The sequence below is a fragment of the Macaca fascicularis genome, chromosome 11 (genome assembly GCF_037993035.2).
Source record: "Macaca fascicularis isolate 582-1 chromosome 11, T2T-MFA8v1.1".
Lineage (NCBI taxonomy): Eukaryota > Metazoa > Chordata > Mammalia > Primates > Cercopithecidae > Macaca > Macaca fascicularis.
Genome location: NC_088385.1, coordinates 1,118,435 through 1,139,927, shown reverse-complemented (window position 1 = coordinate 1,139,927; position 21,493 = coordinate 1,118,435). Strand labels below are relative to the sequence as shown.

The following is a 21,493-nucleotide window of genomic DNA, read 5'->3' as shown; positions in this document are numbered from 1 at the left end:
TAAAGGGACTCGTGTTCCTCAGCATTCTTACGTGTGGTAGATACTAGTTTTGTTCGTACCTGTGTGTAGTGTTAATGGCTAACCGAGGCTATCATTCGGTAGGATGAACAACAGCTCAGAAACTTAACGGTGAAGAGTTTAGACAAGTTTTTGCCCAAATTGTGTTAACTTTTTAACATTATATTCCCTAATGTGAAAAAAACTAACTGACCTGCAAGCGGAGATTGTAATAACCTTGAAATATGCTTTTTTTCTTTTTTTTTGAGACGGAGTTTTGCTCTTCTTGTCCAGGCTGGAGTGCAATGGCCTGATCTTGGCTCACTGCAACCTCTGCCTCTCGGGGTCAAGCAATTCTCCTTCCTCAGCCTCCTGAGTAGCTGGGATTACAGGCATGTGCCAACACGCCTGGCTAATTTTGTATTTTTTAGTAGAGATGGGGTTTCACTATGTTGGTGAGGCTGGTCTCGAACTTCTGACCTCGTGATCCGCCCACCTCGACCTCCCAAAGTGCTGAGTTTACAGATTACATGCATGAGCCACCACACCTGGCTGAAATATGTTTTGTTAATACAGTAATACAATTTATTATTGCTTAATTATCTGAGAAATTTTATAAAACAACTTTTTGTGGCCTTTCATATCTTATAATTTATATACTATTTTGAAATAAAAATTTATTCTTATTTAAATTGCGGTTACTTTTGGAAGATTTCACTTTTTTTTTTTTTTTTTTTGAGATGGAGTCACTGCCTAGGCTGGAGTGCAGTGGTGTGATCTGGGCTCACTGAAACCTCCACCTCCCAGGTTCCAGTGATTCTCCTGCTCAGCCTCCCAAATACCTGGGATTACAGGTGCCTACCACCACACCCGGCTAATTTTGTATTTTTAGTAGAGATAGGATTTTTCCATGTTGGTTAGGCTGGACTCGAACTCCCGACCTCAGGTGATCCACCCGCCTCGGCCTTCCAAAGTGCTGGGATTACAGGCATGAGTCACTGTGCCTGGCCAGTAAGATTTCACTTTTAAGGAAAAACGTGAGAATAATTCGTGGTGTGTAGTGGCTAATGCCTATAATCCCAGCACTTTGGGAGGCTGAGGTAGAAGGATTGCTTGAACCTAGGAGTTCGAGACCAGCCTAGGCAACATAGTGAGATTCCATCTCTACAAAAAATTAAAAAATAAATAATCCTGGCATGGTGGTGGACTCCTGTAGTCACAGCTAATCAGGAGGCTGAGGCAGGAGGATTGCTTGAGCCTGGGAGGTCAAGACTGCAGTGAGCTGTCATCACACCACTGCATTCCAGCCTGGGTGACAGAGCAAGACCCTGTTTCCAAACAAACAGAGTAACCATAGTTAAATTATCTTTTATGATACATTTTAAAATTAGTGTCAGGTCAGAATTCTCTTACAAAAAATTTGGCGAGTATGGTCTTATGCTAAAATACAGCTTGGGACTTTTTTTAATCAGGTAATGATGTTAGTAAGTAAGTACTGTACCAAGAATTGTCTAGTGTAGTTATATGAAAACGTATGGTACTAAAAAACAAATTATGCTAAATTTGGGTGGTGGGTTTCTTTTTTTTTTTTTTTTTTTTTTTTTGAGACGGAGTCTCGCTCTGTCACCCAGGCTGGAGTGCAGTGGCCGGATCTCAGCTCACTGCAAGCTCCGCCTCCTGGGTCTACGCCATTCTCCTGCCTCAGCCTTCCGAGTAGTTGGGACTACAGGCGCCCGCCACCTCGCCCGGCTAGTTTTTTGTATTTTTTTAGTAGAGACGGGGTTTCACAGTGTTAGCCAGGCTGGTCTCGATCTCCTGACCTCGTGATCCGCCCGTCTCGGCCTCCCAAAGTGCTGGGATTACAGGCTTGAGCCACCGTGCCTGGCCGGTGGGTTTCTTTTGATAGAGAACTATTACGATAAAAATTCATTTTAATAATTTGCTTTTTTGAAATTTTTATTCAGTCAGAACTTACCTACTAAGTTTTGCTGTATGATGCTGTTTAAGATTCTGAATGTGTTTGAGTATAGCATGAATAAAATACAAAAAAATTTCAAAAATTATCTCGGCACTGTGGCTGATGCCTGTAATCACCGCGCCCGGCACAATCCCGGCACTTTGGAAGACTGAGGTGGATGGATCACCTGAGGTCAGGAGTTCGAGACCAGCCTGGCCAACATGGTGAAAACCTGTCTCGGCCGGGCACAGTGGCTCACACCTGTAATCCCAGCAATTTGGGAGGCTCAGGCGGGCGGATCACTTAAGGTTCGGAGTTCGAGACCAGCCTAACCAACATGGAGAAACCCCGTCTCTACTAAAGATACAAAATTAGCCAGACGTGGTAGCGCGTGCCTGTGATCTCAGCTACTTGGGAGGCTGAGGCAGGAGAATCGCTTGAACCCGGGCGGCGGAGGTTGTAATGAGCCGAGATCACGCCATTGCACTCCAGCCTGGGCAACAAGAGCGGCAAAACTCCATCTCAAAAAAAAAGTCTGTCTCTACTAAAAATACAAAAAATTAGCCAGGGGTGGTGGTGGGCACCTGTAATTCCAGCTGCTCCGGAGGCTGAGGTAGGAGATCGCTTGAAACCAGGAGGCAGAGGTTGCAGTGAGTTGAGATAGTACCACTGCACTCCAGCCTGGGCAACAGGAGCGAAACTCTGTCTCAAAAAATTTTTTTTCAAAGATTTTTTTTTTATCATTAATAACAATATATATGTTGTGGTACTCTTTAATGAAACTCTTTCTACCTTTTTTTTTTTTTTTTTTCAAGACAGAGTCTCGCTTTGTTGCCCAGACTGGAATGCAGTGGCACAGTCTTGGCTCACTTGCAACCTCCACCTCCCAGGTTCAAGTGATTCTTGTGACTCAGCCTCCTTAGTAGCTGGGACTGGGATTAAAGGTGTGTGCCACCACACCCGGCTAATTTTTGTATTTTTAGTAAAGATGGGGTTTTTACCATGTTGGCCAAGCTGGTCTTGAACTCCTGACCTCAAATGATCTGCCCACCTTGGCCTCCCAAAGTATAGGGATTATAGGTGTGAGCCACTGTGCCTGGCCAGTATTTATCTCTATTTTCATAAATACCCTCAGGAATTTACTAGAGTAAGTGTTTATTAATAGTATGAGTAGTAATCTATTGAAATTTTCTCTGTCCGTGATTTTCCATTTAAAAGGTAAACCTTAGGTTTAATCTGACGGTAAGCTAAATTGCATTTTTTTTGGAGACGGAGTCTCCCTCTGTCACCCAGGCTAGAGGCACGATCTCAGCGCTCTGCAACTTCTCCCTTCCTGGGTTCAAGTGATTCTCCTGACTCAGCCTCAGGAGCAGTTGGGACTACAGGCACACGCCACCACACCCGGCTAATATTGTATTTTTAGTAGAGACAGGGTTTCATCATGTTGGCCAAGCTGGTCACAAACTCCTGATCTCAAGTGATCTCCTATCTTGGCCTCCCAAAATGCCGGGATTACAGGTGTGAACCACCGTGCCCGGCCGCATTTTTCTGGTTTTCTAAAGTCATAGGATTTCAAAATCGGGAAGAGGCTTTTAAAGGTAACCTAATCTGAATACTTAGTTGTTCACAATTCTCCTTACAACATTGGTCATCCAGACTGTTTAACTCCATCTTGAGAAACTAATTTCCTTTTAAGGTTCATACTACTAGTAAAGTACGCTTTGTTTAAATATTCAGAAAACTTGTTGAAAATACGTTGTGATTAAAGGTTAAGTGTGCTTTTCTGAGGGTTTATCGGAGTCTTGTCTTTTGTGGGTTTTTTAAAGTCCTCATGGACATCTCTTTCCCCTAACCTGTGAGAATGCTAAACTGATTGAAAGCTAAAAGGCAGACACACTTTGATTTGTAGTTAGTTTTGTTTATAATACTTTGTTCCCTAAATGTCATTGTGAGATTGCTGCTTCTCACATTAACTTTTTTCTTTTACATTGAGGTATAACTTACAGTGTAATGCACAAATTTTAAGTGTACAGTTCAATAAATCTTCATATATGTATACATCTGTTTTGTAGCCATCACGCAGATCAAGATATATAACATTTTTATAGCACTCTAGTGGGTTCTTTCATCTCCTTTCCAGTTAATACTTCTTCACAAAGGTAATTTATTCTGACCGTTATCAATGGGTGACTATTTATTTCATTAACTTGGCGTTTTATTCTAGCAAAAGGATTGGGCTGAAAACTGCAGAAAATACTGAGAATTCAGATGTTTTAAGGTTGTTAGGTGTGCCCTTTTTTTTAAAAAAAAGGTTATTTTTGGCTGACGGTTTGTTGGCATCTATTGAGTTTTTTTTATAGATATGATTTGAAAATACTATGATAACTATTGCTTTTTGACGGGAAGCAAATTTTCAGTCTTCTGAGTCATTAAGTCATCAATGTGATGGTTTCCTGTTTTGATTAAATCACCTCATCTTTCTGCCTATTATTTTTGATGATAAAAAAGTATTACTTGGAATGCCTGTAATTTAATGGACTTCTATATGAATAATTACAATTTATTTATTTATTTATTTATTTATTTATTTTTGAGATGGAGTCTCGCTCTGTTGCCCAGGCTGGAGTGCAGTGGCGCGATCTCGGCTCACTGCAAGCTCTGCTTCCCGGGTTCATGCCATTCTCCTGCCTCAGCCTCCTGAGTAGCTGGGACTACAGGCACTGCCACCACGCCCGGCTAATTTTTTGTATTTTTAGTAGAGATGGGGTTTCACCGTGTTAGCCAGGATGGTCTCGATCTCCTGACCTCATGATCCGCCCGCCTTGGCCTCCTAAAGTGCTGGGATTACAGATGTGAGCCACCGCGCCCAGCGGAATAATTACAGTTTTTATAACCACTTCAGCAAGAAGCATTCAGTCTAGCCCTTCTCATCAAAACATTTTTATTTTTATTAAAGTAGTACACTTTTAAAAAACAAGGCTTTGGCTGGGTATAGTGGGCTCATACTTGTAATCCCAGCATTTTGGGAGTCCGAGGCAAGAGGATCATTTGAGCCCAGGAATTCTAGATCAACCTGCCAGTCTAGACATTGGGAGACCCCGTCTCTACAAATAACGTAAAAAATTAGCTGGGTGTGGTGGCACGTGTCTGTAGTCACAGCTACTTGAGAAGCTGAAGCTGGAGGATCCCTTGAGTCCAGGAGATAGGGGCTACAGTGACCTCTGATTGCACTGCCTGGGCAACAGAATAAGACCCTGTCTATTAAAAAAAAAAAAAAGGCGGCTTAAAATGAAAATCCGCATCTCCCTTCATCTCCACCTCCATTCCTACTCCTCAGAACTAACCACTTTCAGTTCTTTTAGCTGTTTCTGATTTTGATCTTCGTATTTCCAAGTAATATGCTGGTTATGCTGTTTCTTCATTTCTCATTTTAAATATCATATACTGATTTCCTCCTGTTAAAGATGGAGAATGAGTGTAAGAGAATGGGTGTAAATCTTCCCATATGTATGTCTGTCATCCGCCTTCTAGTGTAGTTACATTAATTTTTTGTTAATCTAAAATTAATACCATGAAAAATATATTTTCAAACTTCCCAGTGGAAGTATACATCTCTCGGTGTGCTGCTACCCGTCAGATAATCTATCAGCTATTTTTCTGGAGCCATTCTTCCTGGAGTCTTTTTTACTCTCACATCCTGACTGGATGTGTTTTTAAGGTCAGCTGTCAGTCTGGAAATTCCTTTTACTGCCATCATTCTGGGAATTCCTTGGCCTCTTTTCCTTGTTGTAAGTCTTCCTTTTACTTGGTTTACTCTCATTTTGGTGAAACATTTCTTCTGCTAGTTTCATGAGAAAGATGGTTAATGGGATACACATTTTTTAGGACCTTTTGCTTGTGTACAAATGTTCTACTCTTATACTTTATTGGTAGTTTGGTGGCGTTTAAGAGCCTAGATTGTAAATCATTTTACTTCAGTATTTTGAAAGCTTTACTCTATTGTCTTGTTGGTGAGAAGAACGATGCTATATTCTTGTTTTTTTGTGACTTTTTTTTTTTCTTGAAGATTTAGAATGTTATCTTTATTCCCAGGGCTTTGAAATTTCACGGTGATATGCATTGGTATGAGTTTATTTTCGTTCACTGTTTTTATGGCTCTCAGTAACCTTTCTAATCTGATAACTCATTTCTTTCAATTCTTCTAATTTTTCCTGTATTCTTTGATAATTTTGTGTACTCATTTTTTCTCTCCTTTTGGGCTCTTTATTAGTTAGATGTTAGACATGTTAGGCTGGTCCGCTAGTTTCCTTACCTGTAGCTTTCTTAGTTCAGCATCCCTTACTCTGCTGAGAGTAAATCTCCAGTTTTCTGCTGGGGTTGGAGAGGTCTAAGTGCTTTTATACAGGTTTTCACAGTCCTGTTCTCTGCTGCGTTGCCGCCCCTACTTCCCTACTTTTAGAGGTACTGCTGCTTAAATACTTCTTCAGACTTTCTGTTTTTTTTTTTCCTTGTTTTAGAAAAAGGAGGAAGGGGGTCCTCTTAAGCCTTTCCAGATTCTATGTTGCAAAAGCTTCTCTGGCTTTCTTCTGTTGCAAGGCACTTAGTTTTAAACTTGTAATTTTTGTTTGTCTGTTTTTGTTATTGTTTTGGCTTGTTAGTTATCACTAGCTTCAAAATACTGTTTACATTTGTTTGTCATTGGTTCCTTTCTTGGTCTATTTGACCTCTTGAGAGGATACCTTTTTGTTTCTTTCCTGTCTTTTTAGTGGATTTTTTTAGAGGGAGCTTTTAAGTAGAAGACTGTTCCCCAGGTATGTTAAAACTGTCTCTATTCCCAGCCGTTTTGGTCTTGAGCGATACTACTTTTTGGTCAAGTTTTGATAAAGGGCTTGTCTTGATTGTGTTCAGTTCAAGTGCATGCCGTGTGTCTTTTTATAGAGCATGGTTTATAGTGGTATTTTTGGGGACAGTGTTGTGATGCACTACATGGCAAATGTTTGGAGTAAATGGTTGATATTTTTTATTTTTATTTATTTTTGAGACAGAGTCTTGCTGTGTTGCCCAGGCTGGAGTGCAGTGGCGTGATCCCAGCTCACTGCAACCCCTGCCTCCTAGGTTCAGGTGATTCTCCTGCCTCAGCCTCCCAAGTACCTGGGATTACAGGTGCCTACCACCACGCCTAGCTAATTTTTATATTTTTAGTAGAGATGGGGTTTCACCATGTTGACCAGGCTGGTTTCGAATTCCCGACCTCAAGTAATCCACCTGCCTTGTACTACACCTCCCAAAGTACTGGGATTACAGGCATGAGCCACTGTGCCCTGCCTGGTTTGTGTTTTTTAATTATGCACGATAATCTTTGAATCTGCCAGCCAAAGAAAAACAGGTATTAGGTTTTGTGAGTTTTTTGGTTAGATTGTTAGAGTATTGTATGCATGGAGCCAAAGTAATGGTTTTATTTTCTTTGTGAGATAGTTTATTCCTTTGTCATGGCCATATCCTGGCTGCTACTAATCACCAGAACTAGGTGGGACATCATGACTGGATCCACGCAGGTATATCATGACTAAGGGAAATTCAGCTTGAAACGCTTTGAATACAAAGCAGATTATGATGTCAGAGTTATTATTGTATGGGACAGTAAAGATAAGAGGGCTCCTGTTGCCTCCCTGAGTTCCTTTACTTCTCCTCCCTGCTGGTTCACTTTGCTTTAGCCACATGGCCTTCCTTATTCTCCTCAGATGCTCCAGGCATGCTTCTGACTTGGAGCCTTTGCTTTGTCTGTTCCCTTTATATCTGCTAGTTAACTGCTTCACTCCCTTCAAGTCTTTGCTTAGATTTCACCTTTATAATGAGGCTTTTTGCGATCGTTTAATACTTCAGATTATCCTTACTGTGTTACCTGGAGGCCCCTTGACTGCTTTCTAAATTTTTTCTACAATATTTATCACTTCACAATTTATATATTATGTTCATTGTTTTTTGTCTGTCTTCCTCCACTAGAACGTAAGCTCCATGAGGACAGAGATCTTTGTTTTCTTCATAAATGTATCCCAGGTACCTGGAATAGTAGCGGGCAGTAGAGAAGCACTGGAAAGATACCTGTTGAATGAAAGACACTCTAATCCATCCAGTTGCTTCCAGACAGCCCTCTATTTAAACCACTTTCGTTGTGTCTTTCTCTTTACTACCAACTTTGAAAAATAATTTTTTTGTGTGTGTAATTTTCCCCTGGTTGATTCTTTTAACAGAGGGGGCTTCTTTAAGGGTGATAAGAGAAGCTGAAGAACTAGAGATGTGTTCAACTCTTGTGTATATGAATTTGTGTTTCTACCAAGCTTTCAGATAATTCGCTAGAGGAAATTTGTACTTTGGCCATAGGTTCATCTTTGTTTATAATAACATCATAAAGCATAAGAGTTGAAAACATTTCCTTCACTTATTTTTAGTATGTGTACCCTCTCCCTCCATTTGTCCACACTCATAGACATTTATAATATAGCAACATTGGTATAGTATTTTATCCTGGTGCTTTTCATATTTTATTTCATTTGTCCTCACAGTAATCTCATAACGAGGTGTAGGCACTGTTGTTACTATTTTGATGATGGTGAGGAAATTGAATTGCAAATTATGTGACTTTGCCAAGGTCATATAACTGTGTTTGTTGTTTGTTTGTTTTTTTCTTGAGACAGAGTCTGGCTCTTGCCCATGCTGGAGTTCAGTGGTGCAGTCTCGCTGACTGCAGCCTCCTCTTCCCTGGTTCAAGCGATTCTCCTTCCCCAGCCTCCATAGTAGCTGGGATAGGTGTTTGCCACCATGCTTGGCTAATTTTTGGTATTTTTAGTTGAGGCGGAATTTCACCATGTTGGCCAGGCTGATCTCGAACTGCTGACCTCAGGTGATCTGCCTGCCTCGGCCTCCCAAAGTTCTGGGATTACAGACATGAGCCACCAGGCCTGGCCAAGGTCATATAACTATTAAGTGACAGAACTGGAATTTGAATACTGGCAGTCGGCTCCAGAGTCGTCTTTTCGTCTTTTTTTTTTTAATTGTGTATATAGCATCAGCATTTAAAAATACAGAGTTCAGTGGCATTAAGTACATTTACAGTGTTGTACACTTATCACCACTGTGTAGTTCCAGGACCTCCTCCCTTCCACCACTCCTGGCAACTTCTATTAAGCTTTCCGTCTCTATGAATTTGCTTACTCTATGTAGCTTATGTAAGTGGAATTTTATGGTAGTCATCATTTTGTGTCTGGCTTATTTTACTTATATTTTCAAAATTCATTCTTGTTTGAGATGTATCAGAATTTTCTTTTTAAGGCAGAATAATATTCCGTTGTATGTTTATTGTCCTACATTTCATTTATTCATTTATCTGTTGATAAACTTGGGTTGGTTCCGTTTTGACTCTCAAGAATGTTGCTGCTGTGAACATTGGTGTGCAAGAATCTGTTTGAGTCCCTCCTTTCAGTTCTTTGAGTATATACCTAGAAGTGAAATTGCAGGATCATATGGTAATTTTATGTGTCACTTTTAACTTTTTTTTTTTTTTGAGACAGGGTCACTTGAGACAGGGTCAGCCAGGCCAGAGTGCTGTGGTGTGATCATGGCTCACTGCAGCCTCGATCTTGATCTCTTGGGCTCAACTGATGCTCATGCCTTGGCCTGCCAGGTAGCTGGGAACTACAGGTACACCACCTGCCTGGTTAATTTTTTTTTTTTTTTCCTGAGATGGAGTCTCACTCTACTGCCCAGGCTGGAGTGCAGTGGCACAATCTCAGCTCACTGCAACCTTTGCCTCCTGGGTTCAAGTGATTCTTGGGCCTCAGCCTCCTGAGTAGCTGGGATTATAGGCGTGCACCACCACGCCTGGCTAGTTTTTTGTATATTTTTTTTAGAAGAGACAGGATTTCACTATGTTGCCCAGGGTGCTCTTGAACTCCTGAACTCAGGCCGTTTGCCTAGCTCTGCCTCCCAAAGTCCTGGGATCCCTGCCCAACCTGCCCAACTAACTTTTAAATTTTTTGTAGAGATGAGGGCCTCACTGTATTGCCCAGCATGGTTTGGAACTCCTGGGCTCAAGCGATCCTCTTGCCTTGGCCTCCCAAAGTGTTAGAATTACAGATGTGAGCCACTGTGCCTGGCTTTAACTTTTTTTATGTAGTAAGATACAGTAGTATATACTAAATCAAATAGGAGAAACTGAGTTCGAACACTGTGTCACAGTCCCCTTTATTCTCAGTGAAATTGAAAACTGCCTGTACAGTCGTGTCACTTAATGATAGGGATATATTCTGAAAAACATGGGGATTTCATTATTGTGCAAACATCAAAGAATGTATTTATACAAACCCAGATGGTATGGCCTACTGCACACCTAGGCTTTGTGGCATAGCCTGTTGCTTCTAGACTACAAAAGTGTCCAGCGTGTTACTGTACTGAATACTGTAGGCAGTGTAACACAATGGTATTTGTGTATGTATCTAAACACAAAGGTTCAGTAAGAATATGGTATAATCTTATGGGAGCATTGTCATATATGCGGTCTGTCTTTGACCAAAATGTTATGCGGTGCATAACTATATTTTAGAGCCTAAGAGATGTATAATAACAGCTCCTGGATGTTAAGGAGCTTTGAAATACGTATTCTGTAGAGTGCCTGGCTTGATGTGACCATTCAGCCAAGTTAGCCAATTTATCTCATTTTCTACCTCTATATTCTGTACCCCATATCAGTACATCTACTGCAAGGTAATCTTTCCTCAGTGTTTCTTTATAATCTTCCATGTAAAACTCTTGTCCTTTTGAAAAATTATAGCCTGTTTTTCAAAACTGTCCTCTGTATTCATGGTTTGATTGATGTTTTTGTTAAGTTCTGTAAGTTACTTGGTTATTTCTAATTTCAGGATTTATGTTTATTTTGTATTATATAACATTTATTTTCATGTCAATTTTTTATGTTTTTATTCTTATTTCATATTGTGAGTTCCTTAAGTAGATTGTCTATACATGTGTTTAGTTTTCTCATAGTACATACTGTACAGAGTATTCATTAAATATTTTTGAATGCTTGGTTTGAAGGTAGGCATAATGTTAATTACATTTTAAACCTCTGAAAAGCATTGTTTCTATTTCTTACTCCAAATGTTGACAGGTGTCAGTTTGCTTAGATATTCATTGAAAGGAAATTTGAAATTTAAGCCCTGAATAATTATTCTATTTAGTAGACAAGACTTAAGAGTCAGGATGCTTGAATCTACATTTTTTTCTCTAAGCAACTTTTACTTTCTTTTCAGATTGTTGCCAGCAAAGGAGGTTTTGAAATGGTCACCAAAGAGAAGAAATGGTCTAAAGTGGGTAGTCGCTTGGGGTATCTGCCAGGAAAAGGAACTGGGTCTCTTTTGAAGTCACATTATGAAAGAATTCTCTACCCGTATGAGCTTTTCCAGTCTGGCGTGAGCCTTATGGTGAGATGCATTATTCTTTTTAGAAAAAGTTGATAAATCCAGTTTGCCCAAGTGTAAACTTTAGACTTTGTTTAACCCAACTTAGCAGGCACTAAAATTTGGGGAAGCAAAGTGTTTATCATAGTGCAAAAATCATAGCTATTTTTGATGGTTTACAAGATAATGAAATGAAGAATGTTTTATTTATTTAAAATAAACCTGATGACTGATATTTTTTGAAAAACTCCTGTTTCATGAATTTTTTAAAAACAGCTTTATTAGGTATAATTTATATACCATAGAATTCACCCTTTGTGGGTGCATAGTCGGTAAGCTTTAATAAATTTCTACATTTATGCAACGATGACTGGGATCCAGTTTTAGAGCACTTCCACTAGCCTCCAAAATTCTCTTGTTCATTTGTAATTGGTTCCTGTTCCACCCCCACACACAGGCAATTCCTGACCTGCTTTCTGGCTCTATAGTTTGCCTTTTCTAGAACTTTCACCTAGGTGTAATCATACAATATGATTTTATGTCTAGCTTTTTTCACTTAGCCTAATGTTTTGAAAGTTCAGCCATGTTGTCTGAATGCGGTGGCTAATGCCTGTAATCCTAGCACTGTGGGAGGCTGAGGTGGGTGGATCGTTTGAGGCCAGGAGTTTGAGACCAGCCTGGGCATCATGGCAAAACCCCATCTCTACTGAAAATACAAAAAATCAGCCAGATGTGGTGCTATGCGCCTGTGGTCCCAGCTACTCCAGAGACTGAAGTAGGAGGATTGCTTCGGCCTGGGAAATGGAGGTTGCAGTAAGCTGAGATAGTGCCACTGCACTCCAGCCTGGGTGACAGAGTGAGACCCTGTCTCAGAAAAAAAAGTTCAGCCATGTTATAGCATATGTCTGTACTAAATTTTTATGGCTGAATAATAATCCATTGTATGGATATACCACCTTTTGTTAATCCATTTACCAGTTGATGGACATTTAGATTGTTTCCAGTTTATGACTACTAGTTTATGATACTATGAATATTCATATACAAGTCTTTAAGTTGACATATGTTTTCATTTTTCTTGGGTAGATACTTGGGAGTGGAATTGCTGGGTTTTATGGTAAGTTTATGTGTAAATTTTTTTTTTTTTTGAGATGGAATCTCGCTCTGTCGCTCAGGCTGGAGTGCAGTGGCATGAACTTGGCTCACTGCAACCTCCGCCTCCTGGGTTCAAGCGATTCTCCTACCCCAGCCTCCTGAGTAGAGTAGTTGGGACTACAGGTGCCCGCCACCACCCACAGCTAATTTTTGTACTTTTAGTAGAGACAGAGTTTCACCATGTTGGTCAGGCTGATCTCTAACTCCTGACTGCAAGTGATCTGCCCGCCTTGGCCTCCCAAAATGCCGAGATTATAGGTGTGAGCCACCGCACCTGGCCCGTGTAAGTTTTTCAGAACTGCCACGTTGTTTCCCAAAGTGGCTGAATCTTTTTACTTTCCCAGCAGTGATGTCGAGGCTTCTGGTTTTCCCACTTCCTGGCCACACTTGGTATTGTCAGGTTTTAAAATTATAGCCGTTGTAGTTAGTTGTGTAGTCATGTCTTACTGTGGTTTGAATTTGCATTTCTCTAATGACTAGTGATGTGCCTATTTTCATATTCGTATTAGCCATTTGTATATCTTGGTAAAGTGTTCAGATCTTTTTAAAATTGGGTTGTCTTATACTTGTGAGTTTGTTATACAGTTTGTGTACAAGTCCTTTATCAGGTAAATAATTTGCAGATATTTTCTCCTACTTTGTTATCTTTTCATTTTTGTAATGGTGACTTTTTGAAGAACCATTTATTTATTTATTTTTTCCTTCTGTACATTGTACTTTTGGTGTCATATTTAAGGAATCTTTTCCAAGGTCACAGAGATTTTCTTCTTTGCTTTAATCTAGAAATTCTTACAGTTTTGGCTTTTATATTTTGGTCAGTGATGCATTTTGAGGCTTTTTTTGTGTGTATAGTATGAGGTGAAGATGTAAGTTTATTTTTTGGTGGGGAAGGGGGTATATGAATATTGAGTAGTACCAGCACCATTTGTTTAAAAGGCTATCCTTTTCCCACTGATTTAACTCACCATCTTTGTTGGAAATCAGTTGACCATAAATGTGTGGGTTTATTTCTGGACTCTGTTTTTCTTGCATTGATTTACATATTGACCCTAAAACCAGTGCTACCTTGTCTTGAGTACTATAGCTTTATGGTAAATGTTGGTATTCAGTAGTGTTAAGTTTTTTTGTTCTTTTTCAAAATTTCTAAACAACTTACATTTCCACGTAAGTTGTAGGGTCAGCTTTCGGTTTTAACAACAACAAAAAGCCTGCCAGGATTTTGATAGGGATAGCTGTATGTCAGCTTGAAAGAGAATTGTGATCCAGTTTTATGTAGTTTTAGGGATTCATTGGCAATTTATTATTTTCCCGCTGATTCTCCAGCATGATTTCTTATCAGTGAACCCGTTCTCTTTCTGTGCTCTGATCTTTTAGGGTGTACAGATGCCTAATTTAGATCTTAAAGAAAAAGTGGAGCCTGAGGTTCTCAGCACTGATACCCAAACTTCCCCAGAGCCAGGCACAAGAATGAACACTCTGCCGAAGAGAACAAGACGTGTGAAGTCTCAGGTATCGATGTCTATGGGCTTTTTTTCCTTTTTTCTTTAAATAGGCAGTCTCGTGATGTTGCCCACGCTAGCCTTGAACTCTGGCTCGAGTGATCCTCTTGCCTCAGCCTCTTGAGCAGTGCTACTTGGCGTGTGCTGCTGTGCCTGGCTTATGGACCATTTTTAATGGGAGTTTTAAGTGCATTAACTGTGTGGAACAGTTACCTGGTCATGGGAGGCCACTCATATACTGTCGTTCTTTAAAACTTGAGCCATATTTTTATTTACTTTTGAGATGAATAGAGAATAAATTGTGAAATGTGGTGTAATTTGATTTAGAAAGTTCTTTGTTAATTTTTAGCAGTTTTTGACAGGGATGACAGTCAGAGGGTGATCTCGGATACCGTAGTACCAATTTTATAGACATGCGGATGAATTCTAATACGTTTTATTTTTATGTTAGTGGAAGTGAGATGAATAGGAAAGTGTGGTTTTATTTTTCACCCACCATTCCTTTAAGAACCAGAGTATAAATTTCTTAGTGTCCGAGCCATTCCAGTTTAACTACTGTAGTGTTCATGTAACCTAAAATAATTTCAAAGCCTAATACATCAGACGAAAAATGCCCTAATTTATTTTTTGTCTGATTCCCTCCTTCCCCTATTTCTTTTATTTTTTCTTTTTTTTCCCAAGCTTTGCTTCTCTTTCAAACCCGTTTCCTTTTCTCTGTGGTCTTTTAAGGTTTTTAGTAAAGACAAGTTTGGAGACTGAGAAAGTGAGGTGCCCTTAGAACTCCTAAGATTTAATCCATGTACGTTAACATATAGATGGACAGGAAAAACAACTGCACTGAATCCTAATCATTGATTTTAACTGTGTGTTTTTTTTTTTTTTGAGACGGAGTCTCATTCTGTTGCCCAGGCTAGAGTGCAGTGGCACAATCTCTGCTCACTACAAGCTCGGCCTCCCGGGCCCACGCCATTCTCCTGCCTCAGCCTCCCGAGTAGCTGGGACTACAGGCGCCCGCCACCTCGCTCAGCTAATTTTTTTGTGTAGAGACGGGGTTTCACCGTGTTAGCCAGGATGGTCTCGATCTCCTTACCTTGTGATCCGCCCGCCTCGGCCTCCCAAAATGCTGGGATTATAGGCTTGAGCCACCGCGCCCGGCGATTTTAACATTTAAGGAAACAATGTAGTATAGGGGTGGGAATGATTAGCATCAAAAGTGGGTATCAGAGAAGCAGGATAAAACTGCAGTTAACGCTGGGCGCGGTGGCTCAAGCCTATAATCCCAGCACTTTGGGAGGCCGAGATGGGCGGATCACGAGGTCAGGAGATCGAGACCATCCTGGCTAACACGGTGAAACCCCGTCTCTACTAAAAAAATACAAAAAACTAGCCGGGCGAGGTGGCGGGCGCCTGTAGTCCCAGCTACTCGGGAGGCTGAGGCAGGAGAATGGCGTAAACCCGGGAGGCGGAGCTTGCAGTGAGCTGAGATCCGGCCACTGTACTCCAGCCTGGGCGACAGAGCGAGACTCCGTCTCAAAAAAAAAAAAAAAACAAAACAACAAAAAAAAAACTGCTGTTACCAAGAGACACTAAATCTGGGGTTGTGTAGAGAAGAGGACTGGAGAGGCAGACTATTAATACTTCTTGCTTTTCTACAGATCAGGGACTATCTCTCCGTTATGCCATTTCTGCCTTTCTTTTTCTGAATTTATGTTTGCTGAATACCCAGCTTTTTAGGTACTCTTTGAAAATAGAAAGGTAGGTGTCCTGGATAGGAATGTGACTTTCATGGAAAGTCATTGGAAAATGATAACCTCATTATAAGTTAGTAAACTCTGGTTTCGTCATTATGTCATTTTTGTTAGTGCGATTGGTCTTAGCAGCTCTGATCATCTTTGGGTGTACAGTGATTTGGGTAAACACTGATTGCTAGTCTCTTTGACGTGGTGATTCTGCTTTGAAGAGTTGCTCCAGTTGTTGGCCTGGCGCGGTGGCTCAAGCCTGTAATCCCAGCACTTTGGGAGGCCGAGACGGGTGGATCACGAGGTCAGGAGATCAAGACCATCCTGGCTAACACGGTGAAACCCCGTCTCTACTAAAAAATACAAAAAACTAGCTGGGCGAGGTGGTGGCGCCTGTAGTCCCAGCTACTCGGGAGGCTGAGGCAGGAGAATGGCGTGAACCTGGAAGGATTAGGGGTGAGCCAAGATCGTGCCACTGCACTCCAGTCTGGGCGACAGAGCGAGACTCCGTCTCAAAAAAAAAAAAATAATGGGGACTACATGGAATGTGATAATTATCACTGTATTCAGATTCGTTGATACACTATTTCAGGATTTGAAATTAAGAATTTTTTCAACTCATAATTTGTACTTAATTGTTCTGTTGAATGTCTGCCGTTCATTCCTAGTTTTCTATTTCAGGAAGAAAATAAAGGCTTTCTGGTAGAACTTCTGCTTCTTGCCCCATACACGAAACTGCTGGTATTCATACTTAGTCTTTGTCTATCTCTGTGGGCAAAGTGTACCTTTCTCTCCAAGGATAATCCCTCCACTTCCATCCCTTCTGGCATCTTCAGTGATTTCAACACACTGAGAAATCTTTCTCTCCTACCTCCTCTGTCTGTTGGATTCCTCTCCTCCCGTTATGTGTTTAAGTCTCTGTCATCTGAAACATAAAAGCCCTCTTCTTACATAATGCCTTATCCTTGCCTCTTTTCACAGAGAAGGTTCTTGAAAAATAGTCTTTATTGTCTCAGTTTCCTCAACATCTGTTTAGTTTTTATACTCTATAATCTAACTTTGAGCTAAGTAATTTTATTGAAACTGCACTGTCCAAGTTACCACTGGGTTTTTAATTGTCAAATTCTGAGATTCTCATTTTCATTTCATATCTTAATTGGTCTCTGGTCACATATACATTTAATGTGGTTGTTGACTCCTGTCCTTGAAATTAGATTAACTTGATTTTTCTTTGGTTTGTGATAGTTCTCTCTTCTGGTTTTCCTCCTTATATTCTGACCACTCCTTAGTCATCTTCGTCATCTCTTCTGTCTTCCCGTTATTTTGTATCTTTAGTCCTTTTCCATCTTCACCCTCCTTAGCTGTCTCATCTGCGTGGGATTTCAAATACTACCTGTAATGCTCGGAACTCTCAAATCTTGTCTTTTTTTTTTTAGACAGAGTCCTGCTTTATTGCCCAGGCTGGAGTGTAGTGGCACGATCTTGGCTCACTGCGACCTCTGCCTCCCGGGTTCAAACAATTCTCCTTCCTCAGCCTCCTTAGTAGCTGGGATTACAGGCACATGCCACTACACCTGGCTCAATTTTTATGTTTTTAGTAGAGACAGAGTTTCACCATTTTGGCCAGGCTGGTCTTGAACTGGCCTCAAGTGATCTGCCTGCCTCAGCCTCCCAAAGTGCTGGGATTATAGGCGTGAACCATCGCACCCAGCCCAAATCTGTCTTAACATCCATCCTTTCCTTTTCACCAGGGGTGTGTGCGTACGTATACGTGTGTACTTATGATTGGCTATAGTACAGGTATGCCAAATTCAATACATCTGAAAGATAATGTATTATCATCTCTTCCTTCTCTCCTTGTTTCCTCCCTCCCTCCCTTCATCCCTTCCTCCCTTCCTCCTTCCTTCCCACTCCCCCTGGCCTTTTTTTTGAGACAGCGTGTGACTCTGTCACCCAGGCTGGAGTGCAGTGGTGCAGTCTTGGGTAATCACAACCTCTGCCTCCTAGGCTAAAGCCATCCTCCCACCTCAGCCTCCCAGGTGGCTGGGACCATAAGTACATACCACCACTCAGCTAATTTTTGTGTGTTTGTAGAGACAGGGTTTTGCCATGTTGCCAAGGTTGTTCTCGAATTCCTGGGCTCAAGTGATCTGCCTGCTTTGGCCTCCCAAAGTGCTGGGATTACAGGCATGAACCACGGTGCCCAACCATAAAAGCCTTTGAATGAATCAAATGAATTAACCTCCTTGATTTCTTTATTTCCCTATACTCCATGTCCAGTCTTTAAGCAAGTGCTGGCTGCTATTATGTCTGAAATTTCTACTAGGGATGCTGGTTCATTTATGTGTTTGAAATGGTATTTAGAAACCATGATCTGAGCACACGGTCTGCTTGTTCCCACTGGGATGTCATTGCTTCTAGGCTCTTTTAAATGGTCAGGGCTAGAAAATAAATTTTTAAAAATTTGTAACTTGATATTTTGCATTCATCCTCTAATCCAGCTCTAATCCAGCACCACAGTTCTTTTGGTGTATCTTCTAGTTTTTTCCTGGTGTTTTGAGTTGGGAATTTAATTTTAATCTTTTGTTTTTATTGAAATGTTTAAGACTATAAAATTTCCTGTGATCACTAATTTGTTTTAGAGATCTAATATGTAGTCTTTTTATTGTTATTTTAAAATTTATTATTATTTTTTGAGATGGAGTCTTGCTCTGTCGCCCAGGCTGGAGTGCAGTGGCGTGATCTCAGCTTACTGCAGCCTCCACCTCCCGGGTTCAGGCAGTTCCCTGCCTCAGCCTCACGAGTAGCTGGAATTACAGGTGCCTGCCACCACATGCGGCTAATTTTTGTAATTTTAGTAGAGACGAGGTTTCACCGTATTGTCCAGGCTGGTCTTGAATTCCAGACCTTGTGATCCACCTGCCTTGGCCTCCAAAGTGCTGGGATATATAGATGTGAGCTGTCGTGCCTGGCCTGTTATTTTTTAAGTAGAGAATTAAAATGTTCAGGTGGAAGGTCCTTTTTAATTTTGTTATTTTGAGTTTTAGATCAAAGAATGTTGTTTTATTCTACTTTTTGGAACTTTATTACTTTTCTGAAAAGGTTGTTGTAAGGACTAATTGATTACTTAGATGTGGCACATACCATTTACTGAACATGTATCAGCTTTATTGTTATGTACTCTGCTTTAATAATGGTAAAGAATGTGTGGTGTTATATTTCTCGTTCGACTAACAGTAGAAGTTGGTTAATATAACCAAATCAGTCTACAAAAGTTTAAAGATAAATATTGAAGTGGCATTTAGGTTTTGTACTTATATGATCTTTTGTTAGTCTAGATTGCATACATCATTTGGTATGTAACCACAGACTTATAAAGTAGTCTGTATTTTATCTTGGTTTATTTTTATGCTTATTCTTTATTTATTATACACGTAAAATAAATTTTGGCTGTTTACTTAGTCTATATTCAGAGATTAAGGTTAATTTTAATTCAAGATTGAATACCAGTATCTGTCAGGATGTTCTCACTTTCAAGTATTAGAATGCCAGGTGGTAGTAGCTTAAACATTAATAATTAATTTTTCACATAAGAATACATTTTTGCATAAGGTTTTCAGAGGTAAGTAGTTCTAGGATTGGTCAAGGGCTCGGGTTCTTTCCATTTTTCTGCCTTGCGTTCTTCAGTGTGTGGGTAATAAATTTCCTCTCAGTTGTGGTATGGCTGCTGCAGAGTCCAGCACCGTGTTTTCACCAGACTGAGTCCCTTAGCAGGAAGGAAGGGAGTTGGGGCAAAAGGACTTCTTTTTTTTTTTTTTTTTTTTTTTTTGAGACAGAGTCTTACTCTCGCCCAGGCTGGAGTGCAGTGGCTCAATCTCAGCTCACTGCAACGTCCACCTCCTGGGTTCAAGCAATTCTGCCTCAGCCTCCTGAGTAGCTGGGACTATAGGCGTGCACCACCATGCGTGGCTAATTTTTGTATTTTTAGTAGAGATGGGGTTTTACCATATTGGGCGGGCTGGTTTCGAACTCCTGGCCTCGTGATCCACCCGCCTCAGCCTCCCAAAGTGCTGGGATTACAGGCGTGAGCCACTGCACCCGGCCTCCAAAAGGACTTATTCTTTAAGATGCTTTCCTTTTTATTTTTTTGACACAGAGTCTTTTTCTGTCACCCAGGCTGAAGTGTGGTAGGACAATCACGGCTCGCTGCAGCCTTGAACTCCAGGGCTTCACGCGATCCTCCTGCCTCAGTCTCCTGGGTAGCTAGGACTTCAGGTGCGTGCCACCATGGGCAGATAATTTTTAATTTTTTTTTTTTTTTGGTAGAGACGGGGGTCACTATGTTGCCCAGGCTGGGAGAAGCTTTCCCATTGATTGATTCAGGGTCTCATCTATCGCCCAGGGTGGAGTTCAGCAGCATGATCTCACCTCACTGCCTCAACCGCTCAAACTCAAGTGATCCTCCAACCTCAGCCTCCCAAGTAGCTGGGACTACAGATGCACACCACCTTGCCTGGCTAATTTTTGTACTTTTTGTCGAAATGGGGTTTCCCTGTGTTGCCCAGGCTGGTCTGTAACTACTGAACTCAAATGATCCACCTGCCTTGGCCTCCCAATGTGTTGGGATTACAGGTGTGAACCGCTGTGCCTGGCCATTTGCCTTTTATTAGAAGACGGCAATCTTTCCCAGGGGATTCCAGTACAATTTTTTAATGTTCCACTGGCTAGAACTGGATCACATTCCCACCCCTTTGTTGGTCATCACCAACAAAGTAAAATGAGGTTAGTATCATTGGCTTAGGACAGTCACAGTTCATGTCCTGAGATGCCCTCTCATCAAATACAGGTGTCCAGTAGCAAGTTAGAAGTGGGGATTTCTGTGGTGTGATAACCGGCAGTGTCTGTCTTTAGACAGCTTGACAGCTGTGCTTTTACGAGTCATACACGAGTTTTATTTTGTGGAGAGGAATCTGGGTGCATGGTGTTTTGGTGACTGTTTTCAACTGTGGTAATGAGGCAGCGAAGTGGATTTACAGAAAAGAAATCCAATAATTTGTTCTTTCGTTTTGAAGAGGATCCTGAAACTTTTCTGGGGTAAAAAAATAAATGCATGAATCAGCATAATTATGCTTACGTGAATTTTGCTTATCTTTTAGTCAGAATCTGGAGATGTGAATAGAAACACGGAATTGAAGAAACTTCAGATTTTTGGGGCTGGGCCCAAGGTTGTGGGCCTGGCAATGGGAACAAAAGATAAAGAAGGTAAGATTTGTTATTTGATCATGAAAAGAGATAAGGTAGAATATGGTTGTAAAAACATTCAAATGATACTTGAATTGCAGTCTGTGCTGGGAATTTCTTAAGAATTGTAAAGTTGCAATGTGGTTCCCAGGCACATCGCCTGTTTTAATGCCAGATATCTTAAGTTTAAGGTGTGAAGAGCAATCTTATGTTGAATTTTTATGATTTTGGAGGAGAGGATTTTCCTTCTCTATATCTAATATATGACACAAATTTATTGCAGTTTATAAGGCTGGTTTATGAGAGAATGGTGGAATTAATGGTTCTTACCTAGTGAGCTAAAGCTTGTGACTCTTAGTATCAACATATGCTGGGGGAAACTTAGAATTTTAAAATTCTAACCATAATTTTGATTTTAAAAATAATTGTCCTTGATATATTATGTCACTTCAT

The 21,493-nt window shown here is 40.7% G+C and overlaps 1 protein-coding gene across 2 annotated transcripts in view; it reads left to right on the top strand.

Moving 5' to 3' along the window:
• Positions 1 to 21,493, top strand: part of KDM5A (lysine demethylase 5A) — a 94,303-nt gene that overhangs the window by 7,286 nt on the left and 65,524 nt on the right. For both annotated transcript variants that reach the window (XM_005569714.5, XM_074006003.1), the window contains exons 4-6: positions 11,260 to 11,430; positions 13,936 to 14,070; positions 20,956 to 21,061. In XM_005569714.5, the coding sequence (XP_005569771.3) occupies positions 11,260 to 11,430; positions 13,936 to 14,070; positions 20,956 to 21,061 (412 nt within the window). The remainder of the gene's footprint in view (positions 1 to 11,259; positions 11,431 to 13,935; positions 14,071 to 20,955; positions 21,062 to 21,493) is intronic.